Source organism: Tachysurus vachellii, chromosome 2 (assembly GCF_030014155.1).
Source record: "Tachysurus vachellii isolate PV-2020 chromosome 2, HZAU_Pvac_v1, whole genome shotgun sequence".
Classification (NCBI taxonomy): domain Eukaryota; kingdom Metazoa; phylum Chordata; class Actinopteri; order Siluriformes; family Bagridae; genus Tachysurus; species Tachysurus vachellii.
The window spans coordinates 17,659,574-17,679,809 of record NC_083461.1 but is presented as its reverse complement, the minus strand read 5'-3'; the positions used below and the strand labels follow the sequence as shown (position 1 = coordinate 17,679,809).

The following is a 20,236-nucleotide window of genomic DNA, read 5'->3' as shown; positions in this document are numbered from 1 at the left end:
TTTAATTCAGACAGATATAGGTGTTATTTATCTCAGAATTATTTGCATGCATTAAAACTTCACAATTCTGGTTTTCTTTAGCTGTCATTATAATCATCATGCAATCACCATGAAATTAGTGCACCCTATTCATACCTTAATTCATTGATTAATCAATGTTCATTTAAAAGCAGCATCTGTCCAGCATATTATGTTACACAAAGATCATTCAATCAAATGATGCAGTTCACCTTTGTCTTAATGTCATTTTTGCTACAAGGAATCACAAGGTGTCGTTATATGCCAGGGAACCCCAGGCATTTGTGAAGTATAGCTAGGGGGTGTGTGATCTTTTTATTTGGTGTTTTGGATTCAGTGGTGGAAAACATTTATTATTGAGTTCTTATAGCTTTTAGTCACTTGAATTGTATCGGTTTAATCCAAACATCAAACTTAAAAACAAAATCATCCTATAGACCATATAGCATTAGTCCTAATGTGTGCTGGAAGTGGAACGTTCATGAATAAAAAGTTCTGTTTTGGGAACTCCTGGTGTATATTAGAACAAAAATACACATCTGTCTCTGACATGGGAGCAATTGTACCCAATGCACAAAGTGTCTTTACATGCTTATGGTCAAAAACAGGCATGAAAGAGAGCCATGGTTTTGGCTTTGATTTTGCTGGTTAGCAGATAAAGGAAGGGAAAACATTTTATGTAGCAAATCTAAAACTGTTACAGCTGTATTCAGTGTATTCTGCTGTACTTTAATTCAGACAGATATAGGTGTTATTTATCTCAGAATTATTTGCATGCATTAAAAAACTTCACAATTCTGGTTTTCTTTAGCTGTCATTATGATCATCATGCAATCACCATGCAATCAGTGCTCCCTAGGTCTTAAACATGTACTATACTAGTTACAGATATATTATGAGAACGTGCTGTCACGGTATACATTTCCCAAATTAAAAATGTCTAAAGCACATTATAAGTTTATTGCACATGTTCACACATAGCAACAGGGATTGGAGACCATTCATTTTTAATAAGAGTTACCGACTTCCAACGACATAGCTCTAAAAAATTCTATGGCTTTCTGGATTTATGTTCCAGCGTAGCTTCAGGCTTTTTCCAACAGTTGGGAAAGAATCTGTCCAATCTGGCAACCCTACTGCAAGCAGCCTAGGTGACCAGTAGATGTCACTATCTTATCAAGTCTTTTGGTCTGTATGGCTGGTAAACTGTTCCTATGGGTACTGGAGCACAGGGATGTGTCATTATACCAATTTCTGCTCTATTTTCCTTATTTAGTAGCATGACCAGGAAGGTCCATGCAATGCCCTCATTCTATATTCACTATCTATAAAAGCAATAAGTATTGTTTTCTTCTAATAAATAATCCTTATCATGAACATAAATATGGTTTAACATATGAAAATTGTTCCCCTGGCAAATTTAATACTCTCTTGAGCCAGAGCTATGTAGTGAATGGATATATGGGGCCACAATAGGAGTGAGCTTCCTGTTGTTGAAGGCCGGGAGTTTCCCGTCATAGAGCTTGAAGGAAACACCAGAGGATGTCCTGAGTGCCTCAGAATGTGTGTGAGATGAAGAATAAGGGAATAAATGAGTGAGAGGAGAGCTGTAGGTGTTAGGTGATGTAGATGCAGTCAGTAAATTTTTTTGGTTATTTATGTTGATAATCTATTTTCCTTAGAAAAAAACAAGATGTTTTTCAATGGCCATTCCAGAGATGTTTTGAAAACTGCATTACCCATACTACCTCAGGCTATAATTACAGGATGGGCTGGAATCACATCTAGGAGCCATATGGCTCCATAACACCAACAGGATCAGTAGTAGTGGTTGTCAACGGTGACCACTTTGGAGGAATAGGCGTGATAACTGCTGCAAGATCCAATAGACTCATTGCTATTGGGTCACATGACACATCCTCTCATTCTCCCTCTGATCCCCCTCTCTCAGGATGGTAATGCTGTGTGTGTGTGTGTGTGTGTGTGTGTGTGTGTGTGTGTGTGTGTGTGTACTGTACCATCAGAGGAAGGGAGGGAGGCAGGGGGAGGGGTACTAAGGGTGGGGAGGAGGGGAAACAAGGGAGGGAAGGGAGTGTAGAGCTGAGGCACAGAGATGAAACCAGCTTAGTGACAGTGAGCAAGCAAATGAGTAAGAGGAGTGTGTGAAAGAGCAGGACGGTCGTTTACGCTTCCCTGTGACCTCAAGGAAGGAAAGAAAGATCACCTCATCTTTTGCTATCTGAATGAGTGCTAGAAAGGGAGAAACATCAGAGGGAGAGAACAAGGAAAGATCTCCTGACATTGCTCCTGATATTGTTGACTTTGCTGCTGGAGGAAAACAGAAGGACAGACACAGGAACAGTGACAGGAGAGCTTGGTGTTTTTGAAAGGGTGCAGAACATGACAGTGTGTCTCCTGACCTGGAGCTCGTGTATGAAGAGAACAGCCAAGGATCATTGCCATGCCAGCATCTAGGAAGCTTCACCAAGCTCACTGAAAACATGGCCCAGGTGAGAAGGTTTAGCAGAGGATGGTGGCTGTTACTTTATAGAGATATACACATTTGAACAAACACTCACATTGTAAACATCTGAAGCCATAACACTCACTGAAGGTACCGTTTTAATAGTTGTGCCCTCAAGAGGCATACAGATGAGCCTTGCTGGCTGTCACTGGAGCAACAGTGTGTTTTTAGCCTTGACAGAGGGACAGGGGTGACCTGTAAAAAGAAGGTAGATTAGGGAGAATTTGGTTTGGTTACAGTATATACATATTGTATATATATATATATATATATATATATATATATATATATATATATATATATATATATATATATATATATATGGTATGTATTAAGGTTGTTTTTTGATGCTCGATGTGTACCTGATGTTCGATCTGTGACTGTATGCACCTCAACGTGTGACTATAGATATATAAATGGGTGTGTCTATTTTAGCGATATGTATTTCCCAGCAACCACATTTCCGACTAATGTGGACATGTCTCATGTGTCATAAAATAGCATAGACATAATGATTTAATAATTACGGTAACTCAAGACTTTCTAAGGTAAAGCCACGCCGGCGCCTTCAGGACAGGAACTTCCTCAGTGGCCCTGAATGCAGAGAAAAAACTGATTGTGATTGTTGTAACTTCATTAGTGCTGCGGTCAAGGATGCTTTGGGGAAACTTGGCTCACTGAGCATGGTCCCACCTCTTTTTGTGTTCCTGTTGTTAGCATGTGGTGTGAACAGTGTTTATGGAACTACTGAATTCCTGTACAGATTGTCAGTTGTATATAACTGGGGGTTATATAAGTGCTATAAGGGGTAGATTTGCAAACTTTCTCAAATTATGTTTTTAGACTTGAGAGTGAGGTCTATTTCATGTTTTCAATTTGCAATTCTTGTACATGAAGCTATTGGAATGGTATTTTAATGTTTTTTGTAATTCACGTTTGTAACTTACACAAATATTCTGTCCAAACATGAGATATCGGTGACATTATATGCACTCTGACAGAATTTAGGAACTGAGAGCAAAAAAGATTTCAGTCAAAGTAAGGTAAGCTGTAAGAGCAAGAGTGGAGAGGAAATGGACAGCAAGATAGAGTGGAAAGACTTCAGGGTAAAAAGAAAAGACATCAGTCACAATGCACTTAAGTACAGAAACAGGGCAATTATGTGAGCAGTGAGTGTGTAAGTGTGTTTATGCACACATGTGTAGGAGAGATGAAGGCTGAGTCGTTATAGTTTGGACCTCTCTATCCTAAGGGTCTAATCTAACTCATCCTGTCTCTTAGATCTTCTGCTGTCAATTATCTCTCTCTCTTTCATGAGATTTCTCTTACCATAAATTGGATGTTTCTGTCTGTCTTTCTTGTCACTATAAATTATCTTAGACATGACTGGGGCAATGGGCCCTTTCTTACTAAATGTAAACGGCGTGTGTTTTAGCTCTCTGAGATGGTCACTCTTTTTCTCTCTGCTATTTTCCTCTGCTCCTTTTTCCTCTAGACAGAACACATCATTACACAGAGTTTAAAAAAACTTCTGTGCTGCTTTCCAAATCCACCCTTTTTTTCACTCGTACCACAGACACAAGACTTTGTATCCAAATCTGAAAACAATGCAGGCTTGCTTCATATGCATCTCAGTAACTTCTTGAGTAGCTCTGTTTAAGATCCCTGTGTTCAGGGTTGTATTGAATAGGTTTAGAAATAGAAGCATTCTTTCCCCCTACATTCTGCTTTCCAAAGTGGCGTGCCCTCTGTTTGTTTATTTGCTGTAATGATCTCTGTGTATATGCTGCAGGCTGGACTCTGAAACTAAAATGAGTTTGTTTCAAAAAGATTTGCTCTTTTCCAGTTCCATTTAGTTTTAGTTGCTTAGCCCTAATAGAACGATAATAGTGTTTCATCGCTGTTTAAGCACTGTATAACTATCTATTGTGTGATTGACACATCAACAAATAGCAAGTGAACGCTGGGAAATATTGGGTCTCATTTTGGTGCACAGCTGTCTCTATTTATATCTTACACACATCTAAACACTGCAATAGAAAGACAAATAATGGTGTTCTTGTGTTTTAAGCACAAAAGTGTCAGACTGTTTTTGTGACTATTTAAATGGTTCGACATGAAGTTCAGTGTTTACTGTTGAGTCAATTATTGAAGTAAAGTTTTTTTTAAGGAAGTGATAATCTTACGGTACTTTCCTCTTGGCCTTGGCATCTATGAGTTCTAAGTGGGTGAGGTGTATATGTGTATTTATATCCTCAGGAATGTTTTGTTTGGTAGAGTTTTATTCTTTCCCTGAAAGTGGACGATCAGTCAAGCAAACATCTCTACAGTGCATTAACCATAGTCTAATGGCTTAAAGGAATTTAACTCATATGTCTAAATCAGGATCTGTGCTGTGTGTAAAATCTTCAGAGTGTATCTGATGTTGCTAGGTCTATAAAGGGAGTGACTGTGTTTCTGTGTTGAAACAAACAACCTGTCACTCTGGTTCAAGTGTAAGCTTGTGCAACTATTGACGCTTTTATCGTGCTCAGTGTTTATGGATAAAATGCACAATATTGTGATATCTAGTCATTATAGCAGATGAAATCTAGTGTAAATATTCAATAAGGATTATAAAACTTGGATTGAAAGAAATGAGAAAACAAGGCATAAGACAGTATTTGATTCTTTGAATTACAAAACCAGAAAATCAGTTAAATGTGCTTCAGTCTCTTTCAAAATAATCAGACCCTGTGAGAAAACAAAGCAAGCTGTTTCAAGGATATAAACATGGCACAGTATATTGAGAGCTTTTTTTCCAGATACAGCAGAGGGAGAGAGAGAGAGAGAGAGAGAGAGAGAGAGAGACATGCAGTCGAGGGTTGTGTAGTGTGTAGTTGGGTTAATGTGGACTTCTGTGAGATTGTGTTTAGATCTAATGTAGAATAAATGGGGTAGGTCGAAAAATAGGGAACAAATGCAGATATGGGCGGCTTAAGGATGCAGGATTAAATCTGCCAATTGCATAACCATTGTGGGTCTGTGGGGGTGACCAGGAATCTGTGTGCGCTCTTACACTGACATGTTTACACAACTCACATAATCACATCCATACACTACAGTTATGCGTCTTTGAATTATTACTATTCATTAAAAATGATAACTATGAACATTGAACAGATAAGAGTGCTATGCATTCCTTGGCCTCACTGTTATTCCATGTTGTTGAAAGATATCAGCAGAAGTAAAAGATTCATGCTGCATATTTTTCCCCAAAATTTAATACGTTCAACTAGTGTATCACGTCAGGCTGGGGATTTATGGGGTGTTATTTCCAAGTAGAAAAGAATATAGACACCGAACCATAATTTGTTCAAGTCAATATGAATTATCTAATAAAGGTGCAGTAAGCGATTTTTAATTAAGGGATATTATTTATAATTTGGCGATTATTTGAAAAGGTATGCCATCACAGGCTCATCATGTTTATTTCCACAAGAAAGCTTTTCTTTGCTGCTGGTCAATTCTGAAAGCTATCCCTTCTTCATTAGCATCTACAGATTAAAACAAGATAAAATCTATCATTTTAAAATTTAAGACATAATTTACCAGTTGATGTCAACCCCAATGTGTCAGAGTGTACAGGTCTAAGTGGCATGTAATAAGAGTGTAGTATGAGCGATATGGGAGATTTTGTGGTTGTCTGATTCCAGCACAATTCCTTTTTCTGTCTTTGCACGGGAAATGAGAGCTAACTCACATGTTGGCTGAGTTTGAAGTTGGCTTAAACACTTCACCACACACCACAAACACGGCATATGTTTAATTATTAGTAGTTTTGTAACATTAGAACATTAGAAAAATGGTTATTTTTCCTTTCAGATTTCTTTATTTTAAGCATATATATATATATATATATATATATATATATATATATATATATATATATATATATATATATATATATATATAATGCATGTGACTTCACTTGGTGTTATTAGTGTTGTGCTTCCTGTGTTTGTTTTCTGGTTCCCTCTTGTGGCTAGAGTGTGATTATGTGCATACATGACTGGCATGCTGACAAGATTAGTGATTATATATTTAGGAGCATCTCCCCAGTGCTCTGTAAATAGACAGATGGATGCCACCTCACTGTCCTGAACAGGGCAGATGTTCCACTTCTCTTACACAACAACAACAACATCATTTGCCTTTGAATTGTATCGTGAATGACATATATTCACATATAAACTCACTTCATAATTCAGTGATAATAGTATGTGTTTTTTTTAGTTTTTTTTAAAAATATTGCTTATTTGTATAAAAGACCTGGAGGATATACTGAGCATGATGAAAACCAAAACAAATGCATTAATCCTTCTCCCAAATGTGTATTAAGAAAATCTGTTTGGAAAACTGACAGATGTGCCTTCAGCCTCCTGTCAGTAATTTTGTAGAAATATTACTCTATGAACCATTGTAGGACCAGTGTTTAAATTCAGAAGTGACTATTTGTAAATAAACTTGAGTCTTGCCCTGTTTCACAGGTTAAAGTGGATTTATAGAAGCAAGTATATCTGATTATGCAAAAAAGCAATAAAAACCCTGTAATGCATAACAATGTACACTTTTTCTTTTTATAATGTGGGAATAAACACAAGTAACCCGATTGCTTGTCTCAGGGCAGAAATCAACCCTTAAGCTGTAACATCATCCCAGACTAATAAGAAATATTTTAAATGGTGGACCTGGAATGAGACCCTTTTCATGGACTGGATTAAAGCTCTGTGGCATGTGGAATCCCAGAAACCCTCCCTCACTCCATCCACACCCTTCTTCCATTCCTTCACTGCTGTGCTTCGCCAGGCCTCTATCCCCTACTCATCACTTTCTAACTCTGTCTAGACTAAACCCATCCTTGTGGGATGAAAGAGTGTTAGAATAATTCTTACACATTTTAGGAGGGCCTGCTCATGCAATTATGAAGCTTAATACAGTTTTTAGTGTTCCTCTGACTGATTTTCTAGCTATAGTAATTGACATGAGGACATGGCTAAGAGGGAAACATAAAAAACTCTTGCCCCAACATTAAACGTTTAGTCACATTTAGGTGTAACATACAAATATATTAAATAATTAACTACTTTAACACACATAAATATCATATTTGAGCCATTGAGTTTTCTGGTTGAACCATAGAGACTAACATCAGCATTTGAAATATGTTTCATTTTGTTCTTAATATTTACATGTAAATATTATTTATGAATTATTAGTCAGGACATTGATTTAGATAAATGGGAGAATTTTTTTTTAGTTTCTATTCAATGCTGACCTCTTCTGGTTAAGCTTGTCGCAAAAAATCTTTTTATTCCACATTGATAAGTTGTCTGATATAGAGACTAAAGGCATGTATTGTATTTTTGACATTTCATGAATCATGTGTAATGTGAGTTCATAAAAATCAGCAAGGGACACATCTAAATGCACACACTCTAGTAAACATTAATGTGTTTAAACACCCCTTCTTTCCCCTGATGTCATTGCATGCAGCGTTTATTATGTAATATATTACTGCGTTCGTGTGTGCATTTTGCCCTTGGGAGGATGTCACCTAATGTCAACTTTAAAATGGTGTCTCGCTTCACTTAGCAGTATCTTCCAGCCTCAGGCCACAATGACGCTGCTGTGGTCCAAAGAACGGAAGTGGCTGACACATAGTCATACAGAAAGGACAAGGAATCTCCTTCACTTCCTTTTTGTCCATTTATCCATTTAACCTTGACTTTTTTTTTTCACATTTTGTTCACAAAAATTAGCATTTTTCTGTTTGTGTGTGTGTTTTGTCAAAAATAGTAAAGAAATAGTAAGAAACCAATTCTTATTCTTATTCTTATTCTTATTACTATCATTTACATTTTTAATCCTTATTATTTGGTCTAAGCACTACAAAAAAAAAACTTATTTTCCTAAGTGAAAGGGTGAAAGAACTTGAGCAGGCATTTTAGGTTTTTGCCTGGTTCTTTGTGGTCTATAGACATGTATTGAAATGTGTATATGTATCTTTGGGACATTTGTTTAATTGTGTGGTTGTGTACTAGGCAGTGCTTGTGTATAATAGATTCAGCGTTCTGTATAAAAGGCATGTGTGTATATGTGTGTATGTGTGTGTAAGTGTCTGGGGTTAATCAGTAGGTCATGGGCACTGTATTATTCATTTGTGCACAATGCCCACCTGCTGTTTTTCTGAGCTCCAGCAGCAACTGGTAAATTGTCCCTGACTGAAAGGCCACTGAAATGGGTATTTTAGGGTCAATACACATAGATTTGCATCTTTAGCATTTATTTGTTTCTTTTCATCCCCAAAACAGATTTTTGGTGGCTTAAAATTAGCATGCACATTAAGATTCACATTTTGTATTGCACTTGCTTTTTTGTTGTGTTTCAGAAGTGTTATTTTAAAAGTTGCTCTATTTAAAATGATGATACAGTTTAGTACACTTTTTTCCCCTGAGATTGTGTGAACAACACCATAAGCAACATCAGCTTTCATAATAATTTTTCTATATTCTATGCACTTCCATGTGCATCTTTTTTGGTATCTCAGCATAACTTCTTAAGATGAATATTTGTGAATCTCTGTTTTTCCTCTTCTTTCTGAGCAGTGCTATTTTGAGAATTGTTCCATTCAGAAATAGACTACAATAATAACATGCTCCATGGAGTGTAAATGGACTCATGCACCTGCCCAGGGCCCCACAAACCCCGCCCTTCACACGCGCGAATATCTAACTCTGAGAGCTAATTGGCTGACACAAGCAGTCGCGCTTTAGATGACCACGCCCCCCTTGGGAGAGATGTGCAGGGCTGGATGTTTGTTGCTGTGGTGTTCATGAGGGTTGGTGTGTTCATATTTAACATAACGGCCAGTCGGGAGAAAAACGGGATGAATATGGAGTCTGTTGTCTCGGAATATAACACAAAATATTATTTTAGGTGAATTACATTTATGCTAAACAGGAAGATATTTATAGTTATTAACCATAAGTCTGTAAGTTTGTTCAGTTTCCCACAAATGTCATGAATGGAGTTGCCTTCTGCCTTGTTGGAATACCACCCGTCACTCAAAGTGAAGTAAGTTCTTCATATACACTTTAACCTGAGGTTTCTATGTGTTCTAACACAATGTTGAATATGACTGACTATCCATGTAATACAGCTGCATATTGTTTTTTTTCAGCCCACAACCAAAACAACAACAAAACTAGCATTATACTATAAAATAATACTATACACTATATACATACTATATTCAGTTTGTACAGATAGAGGAATTTAAACTGTAGTTAAAATACTGTGCAAATAATCTACATCATCTAGAAGTCACAGTAAAAATACAAAGGTGGTGAACATTTGCATACGTATGTTGAGTTACAGAGGGAGACAGAAGAGACATTGTCGCATTGTCACTGAAGTCCCTACAGAGGAGGAGGAGATATGTGTCAATGCTTATTGTTCTGTACTGTACAGTGGCGTTTATACAGGCTCAAGGCAGCTGCATCCTTTTCATACTTTAAAACTAAGGCAGTAGGCACTGGAACTGCCTTAGAAACCCACCACATGTGGGATGTGTGGGATGAGGTATTGCAACAGTCAGAGTTATGAAGCTGTATAGAGCTTATGACTAGATAACCAGGAGGGTGTAACCAAGTCTGTGTTTCTTCCCTCGCTATTAGACTGCCACTTGTTTATTTTTCTCTCTCTCTTTTTTTTTTTTTACGTACAAGCATGTCTGGGTTTTGTCATACCCATTCTAAGTTAAAAAGTGCCTAATAAAACAGTGTTTAGACTTCACAGATGCACCCTAGATTATTATAATTTTTTTTTACTGTCTTTCTTTTTGTGGATTAGAAAACTTTTACTGCATGTGGGCGTGACCCTGCAAGTTTACTTCAGAGGCATGGGAAGGCTGGATCCTGACCGCAACCCTACTCTCTTTAGCAGAGCTGTGGTTAGAGCTTTGTTGCAGTTCAGCCCAGTGTCATTAGACAGCTGTTTTTATTGCCTTTGTTGAGATTGCACTAAGTGTATTTTAGACCAGATTAAGGCCCTGCACTGTCCTAATTTTGGAAAACCTAAGAGCTAGGTTTAAAATCATTCAAAGGCTACTTTTTTCAATTCTCTTCATCTTTTGTGTACTGATAAATGTGCTAAATGATGTGATCTTTGCTGTTTTATTGGTCAAAGGAGTGCCCAGAGATCCATCATTTAGTTTAGAGAAGTAGTATTTCATACGTTTGACTATACAATATAGCCTCTATTTGACGAACAACATATATTTTTACCTTGACACCTACTCAGATGATTTTAAACATTTCTTTGGACTTGAGTGTCCTATTAAAAAGATTATTAAAAATTATGTATTATTATTATTATTATTATTATTGTATTAAAGAGAGCTAATGAGAGTTAATCATAATGTCTAACTGAATAATAGATGAAGGGCATTAAGTAGACAATGACTATAATTTGCTTTTGTAGTGTGAGTAACTGGCTGGAAACATCCTTGAATAAACTGGGAAGGACCTTGGGTTTAGTGCCTTATTTCCTCTCTTATGTTTATGATTCAGATAACAGCAACACTACACACCAATGCTTTGAAATTAAAAGTAGGGTTTGTCTATGTCTCTATAATTCAATATAGTGTAAGGTACTGAGAACAGCATGTCCCAGCAGCATCTGACTAGAGTTTACCATATCCTTCCCGTTTTAGCACTACATTCTAATGAATATTATATAATCTTTGTTGATGTCTCTGATTGAATGACATCTGCATTACAGAGCATTTAGCCATAAGGCAGGAACCAGCTTTAGCTTGTTTAACAATAGGTGTTAACCGACTTTTTCAGTTTAGAAGGCTGATTTTTCTCCCGTGGGATTGAGGCCTTGAGTTGCTGGTTATCTCTGTGTACATTGCAGACTTTCCTCAATAATTAACTTGACCCCCTGCCCTTGTCTGTGATTTGTCCGTAATAGTTTGTGCACGTGTGTGCTTTCCATGCAGAGGCAGCACATAGTCTCCGGCTTGTTAAACTCTTTATACAATGATGGTAATCCTGTGAGCTTCCCAGTTTGAGCAAGGAATGCCCTTTCCCTGTATCAGGGAGATTATAGGCTTAACAGAACTACTCTCTTATTTAGGTAGACATCAGAAGTGAGCCATTGACTTTCTGACAAGAGTGCAATCATGACCTTCATAGAATTAAATAAAAATTTTATCAGAACTTTAAAGTGAAACTATATCAGCTGTTTTTTTAGTTTTCCTGTCATACCTCTATTTACTTGATGTTTAGGACAGACTAACAGGGTATTTAGCTCATTATGATAAAGTTCTGAATGTGTCTGGCCTTTCACCCTTTTTTAGAGAGCTTGTCAGGAGAGTGGAGATACTTGTGAGCGTGTGGATTGACAGGGAGCAAATTAAGATGACCCAGACGTGCATATTTTACAAGAGAAAACAGCAAGTGAAATAGAGAGTGAGAGAGAGAGAGAGAGAGAGAGAGAGAGAGAGAGAGAGAGAATGAGAGTGGGCTTTGGAATGGCCTTTTTGCTCATATCTGAGAGTAGGAGGTACAAGGCAGGCTTGGTCTTGTCTTTGAAATGCACTGGTGACAATGAGCCTCTGTCTCTGCCAGGCTCAGTGTAGGGTGAGACATGCTCCTGTGTCAGGGGAGGGGCAGCATCCCACGTAGGTTAGAGGTGAAAGGTCAGGCGCAACTGTTCAGGTTCTCTTTTTAAATTAAGCTGGATGGAAACAGTAAGTTATATATATTTCAGGGGACCTAATGTGAACACTGACAGGAGCTCAAAGTGAGGTGATAGAAAGACCGCTTGGTCGAGACAAATCAGAGAGTTAAATTCTCTGCCCAGACAGGGGCTATTAGAGGAAGTGTATGAAATAGTGCTATGCTGCCAGTGTCTCTCCAAGGAACCTCCTCTGTGTGCTACTGCTTTCTATAGTGGGACACCATACTGATGCCTCATTTTTGTTATACTGTATGAATGTAGGACCATTGGGTAAATAATGCATTATTACATAGTATAACTCAACTACACCTGCTTTTTATAGTAACACTCAGTTCTTCATGCATACAAAAGCTGTGGAAATGCTCATTTAAAGTTATTAAGTTGAATGCAACATGTGATGAATTGACATTGTGTCATTTCCAGCCACTGCACAGGTAAAAAAAATCAAGCTGTGTGGTAATAGTCAATTTCTGACAATAAGCTCAACCCTATGAAAGATAGCATTAATTTAATAATGATTAAAGCCCCTGTCCATTTACGGTTATCAGGCGCTTTTGCAGGAGGTCTCAGTTAAATATCAGCATGGTTATATACTGTAGATTTTTCCTGCCATTTAGACTTGTATTTTCACAAGAGTGTGAAGGATGCCTGGAGAAGGTGCCAATTATTACTACACATTACACAACCATGTGAATTGTTTCTATAACAAGCCTTTGGCACAGAGAGTTATTATAGTATGGTTATTATATTTGACTTTAGTAGAATATTTTTTAGAATATTTTACTCAGTAAAGAAACCACATGTTTAATAAATATTATATTGATGAAGGCAGACAGTTCCGTGTAAATATTTTGCATCATTTTTTATTTTTATTTTATTAAGTAACAGGGTAACAGTGTATGATGAGTATAGCCAAAGCAACATACAATTAAGAAAGGATATACATTAGGGCTGTGCAATAATAAGGAAATCACAAACTTTCAAATTGCTAGCTGAGAACATACCAGTGAGAAATAAAGGATCAGTACAATGAGTACTGTGTGCCAATGTCCCTTAGTGGTCATATACTGTAACTGCTCACAACTGTCTCCTCAAGTTACTCATGACAAAAACTCCCTTTTAAACCATGCAGTATGTTAATAATGAACCACAGATTAGACAGAATCCTCATTTAAGCTGTGAGGAAAGTGAGGATATGTTTTTCTGTGCATGTGTTGATTGGATTGGTCCCACATGTCCCATTGTTCCTCTCTGTCACTGACTGTATTGTCACAATGGTTATATTTGTATAGTGGCTCTGTATTCTCTGTCTACACTGCCTGCTCACCCTCTTTTGATTATAGGCATATAAATATATATATATATATATATATATAGTGTGTGTGTGTGAGTGTGCGTGTGTGTGTCTGTGTTTATGTGTATGCTTTTCTTCCACTGGAGTAATCCCTCAACCCTTCCATCCTGCCATTGTTATGTTTTATAGGTTTAGGGTTAAAGTAGGGTAACTGGTCTATTACCCACTTGTCACCAACTCCTACCACTGTTACTATGAGCTGCATTCACAAATTTAGATGAACTTTTTTTCTTGCATGTGTATACACAATTAAACAGAGACTTTCTCATAGTTCTAAATTCAGACAGTGGGTGCGTTTATCCTACTATATCAGGAATCTAGCAGTGACAGCCAGGTCGCTGAGTCTAAAATGAGGTGACAGAAATACAGAGTTAGGAGATAGAGAGAGAGAGAGAGAGAGAGAGAGAGAGAGAGAGAGAGAGAGAGAGAGAGAGAGAGAGAGAGAGATTGGAAATAGCAGCTCATCACACCACCAGCAGGATGCACTAAGCTGTACACTTTAAAGACCAGCACAGCAGAAAGGTAGACAGGGGATAGAGGGATGGGGTTAGAGGAGGGGCTGCAGAAAAGGATGAAAAACAGTCACTTAAATGACAGTTTTCACTGCCAGCCTGACAAATAGGAGGACCACTATTATGTGAAAGACTTGAAGGATATCTCTGCAAGAGGATATGGTCTGCATACTGGGTAAGAGGACCAGCAGAGACTTTAGGTACATGACCAAATCGAAGGTTCTTCCACTTTATGGACTCTCTATAGTGTTTACTTGCAGCTCACAGTTCACTGCCTAGTTATGGACATCAATGGATAATGAAGAAAACAAGAATTTTTATGTAAACAAGGCCCTTCTGATTTTTGCAGAAGAGGATGTTGGCAATTTTTTACAATTGGACACATAATCGGATGGGACATCACACAGCTGGGTGAAAAGCACTACTGAAGACCCTACCAGGGTGATGAATGGACTATGTCATGCTGCATCGTAGGACAAGAAATGTCAATAGCAAGACTTAACAAGACTATATTATTTTGACTAAAATATTTTGATTAATTATAAATGCACATAAACTGAAGCCTGGAAAATTTGAAGGGTTGCAAAAGAGAGAAGTTAATGCATTAAATAACAACCAGACAAGTCTGAAGTGAGGAACAGGCTCAGAAACAGACTTAATCAGGAGATCCAAAATAACAATATTGGAGATCATCAAACAAACAAACAAATCGGGTTGTTCTGGAAAGAAAATTACATGGCACTGATCAGTTGGGAAATCCAGGGAATCCAGACCTGAGGGCTATTTTATGATTTCTAAATGGATGTGTGACAAGACTACCATAATTCAGCCTGAAAAGGATCATCTCCTATAAAGATTTAAGGATGTTTTGGAGATAATATTTGAAAGCAGATGCTCATGTACAAGAAAAAGTGAGCATATACCTGTTTCTAGGCATGACCCTAGTGGAGCATTAACCCTTCTCTGTCTTGTCAAGTGGTGGTTGTGACATTAGGCGGGGATGTGGGCTATGAGGCGCTCAGTGTCGGGGGTTCCAGCTCCAGCTGGTAAGGAATGGTGCTTTGAGTTCCCAGTGGGGGTGGACTGCTGTGACCCTGAGCCTCGCTGTATATGGCTGGCGGCTTTGAGAAACTTAAAAGTCCAACGCAGTCATGTACAGTTCACCAGGAGGAATATGCTGAACTGGCATCTGCATTGGGTAAGAGATGATATAACTTTGGTGGTCTGAGAGAGATTTTTATTCATCCATTAGAATTAGGAAAGTTTTTGTTACATGTTATAATAGTCAATAATTTACTTTATTGTATTATAGCACTTTATATTTTCAATTCTATATTATTCAATTCCATATATATTTATTAATTGCCCAAACAGTATGGTTGCAGAAGTGTTCACATTTTCATCAATGTTCACTTACCAACATGTTTAGTTTGTGGTAATTCTAATTAAGACTGTCCTAGGTATGTATATTATTGGTTTGTAGTAGTCTGTGCTTTTAGTTCAGACAGATATTTCTGACTTTGGATCTGAGTGTTGTTTAGCTGTAGGGTCTGTACTGGCTTGTCTTAGTGCTTTACTCTGTTGAGGTTGTGTTTACACCTCTAGTGCCTTATGTAAGGGATGCTGCTTGGGGGGATAATACTTACTGGTAGAGAGGAAATATACTGGTAGAGTGGAATATATTTGTGTGAATATGTGCAAGGGTGAGTCATGGATGACATGCTACATCATCCTGCCGTTGTCAGGCTGTCATTGGGTATCCTGAAGAAAAATGGATTAAACAGGTCAGAAACGCTAAGATTTAGCTGAGGAAAAAACAAAATGAGATTTAGAATAATATTAAGATTGTTACTCTTGACAGGCATACAACCCCTTTCATTCTTTTAAAAATGACAAGTCTTTAGACCACAATTTAAAAGTGTGTGTGTTAGGATGTGTTTAGCATGCTAACAAAGAACTAACCTAAAATTGTGGAACAAACCCATAGTTCAGTGCAATGTGATGTCGATTCCCAACCCTGTTTGCATATTTTGTGTACAGTATGTGATACTATGTCCACGTGTACAATTGTTGTGGTGTCTCAGAATCTTGCGATCATGTGTATGTTTATCCTCACCTGAGTGTGACATGCCGATAGGTGGAATTCAGAAAGGAATCCAGTCATTTAAACTCAGCACTTACCTCACTCTCATTCCTTCTCATTCTTCTGCCTCTGTGTCATCAGTTGCCTCTGCATCACACCCCGAGTATGTAGGCTTTTCACAACATTCTGCACTATTATATCCCTTCAGGCTCCTTTTCAACATATTATCACCTTGTATAGTGATAGTAAATCTTGGTAGATCTTTCTATATATATAGGGGTTAATGAGACTACAGGGACAGTGACACATTTCTGAGAAACTAGAGCAGGAAGAGGTTCTAAAGAGAGAATAGACAAAGAAGGGTTAAGGTAGTGTTAGGACAAGTCTTCTAGGAAGCCTTTTTAGAAGACTTACTGTATAGTAGAAAGCTGAGAGTTTTTCCATATTAGTCAGACGTATTTTTAGAGAGTAAAGGATCCCATTAATGGCTAACTAAGGGAGGTACAGCACTTCCTGCTTCAATGTTTCCACTTCCTGTTGTTGTTTTCCGGGCAGAGCGGCACAGTGCAGCATGTGAGGTGATGGAATGATAGGGGGGCTGATGTGGAGAGGAAGTGGGGTGGTTGCATGAGAAAGATGAGTGAGCTTTATGGGAAACATCTACCACTACCAGTCTATATACATTTGCCTGACACTTTTATTTTAAGAACTGCGAGCTAATACACGTTTAGTGAATTATGGAGTTTTCTACCATGTAGAACTAATCTCTATAATGTAAATGCAAAATTGCACATCAGCATTTGTCAACTAGTCTAAAGCACCAATATTATATATTTAAATTTATGTCATTTTTATTCATTTGCATTTGATGAGAGCACTGATTCCATAGACGCAGTTCTGAGAACCTAATAATTCAAGAGAACCTGTGGCATGTGGCCATTTTTTTCGGTACGGACCCCACCAAGAATAGTTTGTACACCCAAGACTTAACTTGGCTCTAGCAACTTAAGCCAATACATCTGTTATGAAAACTATGAATAGGCCAAATCAGCAGCCCATCTGCCAAATACATCTGCCCTGTTCTGAGTGAGGTGTATTTTTGGAATTTAATGGGCCCTCGTTCCAGTGCCTCTATTTTGTTCCATACCTGACCTATAATGTAGAATGACCTTTATTTATACATTTTACATTTTTGTCTGTGTGAGAGTGAGAATGCGTGCGAGTGTGTAATGTTTTAATGCTCCCGTTGTTCCACGTCAGGAACCACTGTATTTACTTTTGAACTATGCCATTGTTGGTAAATCCCATGTGGTGGTTGATTATAGCATCAATGTTTAAAATAGACATTCCTGAGACATTCCTCATTCAAGTGTGAAAAGGAAGGGGGTTGATCTTGTGCCCTCAAACTGGGTGGGGGAGATTACTGTCACCTAAGTGTATTCTTAAACCCACCCCTAAAGCTAAGCTAACATTACATTTTATGTTTGGTCAAGACAAGCTCAGGTCATCTTCATACCTTAAACGAAATATATGCAAACATCTTACAGACAGAACATACCATAGCTCATCACTAATACAGCTCATTATACTCTCTTTGGGATTTTTTTCTGTTCATCACTTCATAGCCTTCTTTCTATGCTTCTGTGTTGTAGGCTAAAGGGCCAAGAGATGGAGTTCTGTTGTCCAATGAGAATGCAGGTCCAGTGTCCAATGAAGGCATGCAATGGAAGGGCCCTCGTACAGTGGTTCTGCAGAAGAATTCTCAGGGTTTTGGGTTTACACTACGCCACTTCATAGTGTACCCACCAGAATCTGCCCTCCACACCTCTGTAAAGGTAATGCATGCACAGGTCCACCATTAAGAATATGTACCTTGTATGAAGGTACAATCCTACAAAGTGCCACGCTGCCTCCCTCTATTCATGACTGTTACAGAAATCATGTGAACAAAATGTAAGCAATATTGCTTGAGCAAGAGTCCGGATATTCGGAAATTAATTATAAGTGCAATTGCTATTGTGATATACCTTTAATACAGCAGTTTTATAAATTAGAAGAAGAAAAAGAAAAAGAAGAATAAGAAGCCGTTATTATAACACATTACATTACAGCACAATTGAATTATATTTCTTGAAAGTCAGAGCAGAGGGTCAGCCATGGTTTGGCACCTCAGGAACAGAGAGGGTTAAGAACTTTGCTCAAGGGCTTGAACCCCTATCAACAACCCAGAGCCTTAACCACTTGAGCCACTGAAATAAAAATGATAAATTAATATAGAGTAACTGATATTTTGGACTCAGTATGGCTTTTTTACTCTGCAACTGGAAATAGATCCCATAGAAGCCACATCTATAGCTGGCTAGCTAGCTAACAATTATTTGTACATTCTGTTAAAGGTGCATCTGGTGAAACTGGCTACCCTTCTTACTTTTCACCTTCATCTGACAAGCTTTCATATTTTAATAAAGATGCTCATGAAATGTGTGCCATTTGCCATGTCAGCTGATGATTTCACTAAATCTTCTGTACTAAGGGTTTAAGCTGGAATGCTGTTAGAATGGTAACATTTATGTAGCATACACAGAATGTAATGGAATGAGTGCAGTAATTCTAAATATACACACTCAAATTAGTGAAATGGAGCTAGCTGTCATACAATGAAACAAAGTGGTTCATTATTCTTATGCCCTTTTTACTATCCCCTTGCTACTCCCATAACATAATTCACTAACCCCTGACCTCGCTCACAGCAGTTGCAAAGTTCAGACTTTCAGACAGTTGTGAGATCACTAGGCAGTTTATGGGTTCAGTTTAATCTTCTGAAAATACCTTAGTCATAATCTCCCTGTGAGCTGGCGTTCTTGTCCCCAACTCCTGTAGCAGTGAAGGGTTCAGGACAGACAGACGCTTACTTCTCTGACTCTAAAGCCTGCTGCCTTTGTGCGGGTGTCAGGAATGAGCTGTGTCAGCAAATCCCAAAAGCCTGCGCACAGCCAGATCCAGCCAGACTGACCATTCAGCTTTTGTGTGTTGTGTTCTGAAGATGAAGGGATTGGCTGTTATCCTGTGCACCTTGTTTGTATTTGACTGTGTTTGTGCATGTAATTATTAGTGTGGTTGGGTGTAAACAGTGCTATTGTTAGCTAGTCTAGTCAATAATATGAACTGCACTCTAGATTATGTTTATGACAAGTGGACAATGGTTCCCTCTGGTGTTACATAGATTAAATTACATTACAGCTTATGGCTCTTTGTCTTTTTTTTAGGATGTTGAGAATGGCAATGGAAAAGGTTAGTTTCACCTGTAATTACAGTATTTTTATAATCTACATAGCATTTCAAATGAGTGTGTTAGTTGTGCCTCTAAATTAGATTATTCTGTTTTCTTTAGGGGCTCATAGGGGCTGCCTGGAGCCAATGGATACTATTTTTGTGAAGAGTGTGAAGGAAACAGGTCCTGCTCACCAGGCTGGGCTCTGCACAGGTAGGAGAAACTAAAGCTATTGTTTATTAATTAAAACACAAGATGCACTACATTATTTGTATTAAGTGTGTGTCTGTGTGTTCATGTGTTTTTTTTTGTGTAGGAGACCGACTAGTAAAAGTGAATGGGGAGAGTATTCTGGGGAAAACCTATTCTCAGGTTATATCACTAATCCAAAACAGGTAGGTGAATGTGTATGAGATTTAAATAGCAAGGATTAAGTTAACAAAGATAATTGGTGCTTTGCCTGATATATATTTTGATGCCTAATTTACATTCTTCAGTAATGTATTTGTGTTCATTTCTCAATTGTGTTTTTTCCTGTGTAGTAAGAGCGTGCTAGAGCTTTCCATTATGCCTAAAGATGAGGATGTGCTCCAGTTGGTAAGTGTGAGTATGACTTTCTGCTGTTTCTCCTAATCTCCTTTTTTCTCTCCCAAATAACCACCACATTCATTTATACTCACCATGC

At 37.9% G+C, this 20,236-nt stretch overlaps 1 protein-coding gene and 1 long non-coding RNA gene across 9 annotated transcripts in view; one reads left to right on the top strand and one right to left on the bottom strand.

Annotated features, from left to right (window-relative positions):
• The first annotated feature begins 2,108 nt into the window (after positions 1-2,108).
• arhgap23b (Rho GTPase activating protein 23b) overlaps positions 2,109-20,236 on the top strand; it is a 30,162-nt gene continuing 12,034 nt past the window's right edge. For 2 of the 8 annotated variants that reach the window (XM_060861132.1, XM_060861097.1), the window contains exons 1-6: positions 9,401-9,658; positions 17,933-18,115; positions 19,547-19,571; positions 19,672-19,764; positions 19,868-19,946; positions 20,094-20,154. In XM_060861132.1, coding sequence (XP_060717115.1) covers positions 9,605-9,658; positions 17,933-18,115; positions 19,547-19,571; positions 19,672-19,764; positions 19,868-19,946; positions 20,094-20,154 — 495 coding nt within the window. In that variant the 5' untranslated portion in view covers positions 9,401-9,604. Of the gene's footprint in view, positions 2,529-9,400; positions 9,659-17,932; positions 18,116-19,546; positions 19,572-19,671; positions 19,765-19,867; positions 19,947-20,093; positions 20,155-20,236 lie in introns of those variants that run through there. The other 6 variants (XM_060861138.1, XM_060861116.1, XM_060861122.1 and 3 more) reach the window with 5 other exon arrangements.
• Positions 15,126-16,530, bottom strand: LOC132839949 (uncharacterized). Its single transcript, XR_009647781.1, has 3 exons — positions 16,379-16,530; positions 15,844-15,958; positions 15,126-15,386 (listed from the first exon to the last, which is right to left on the bottom strand). It is a non-coding gene; the product is annotated as an uncharacterized LOC132839949 (long non-coding RNA).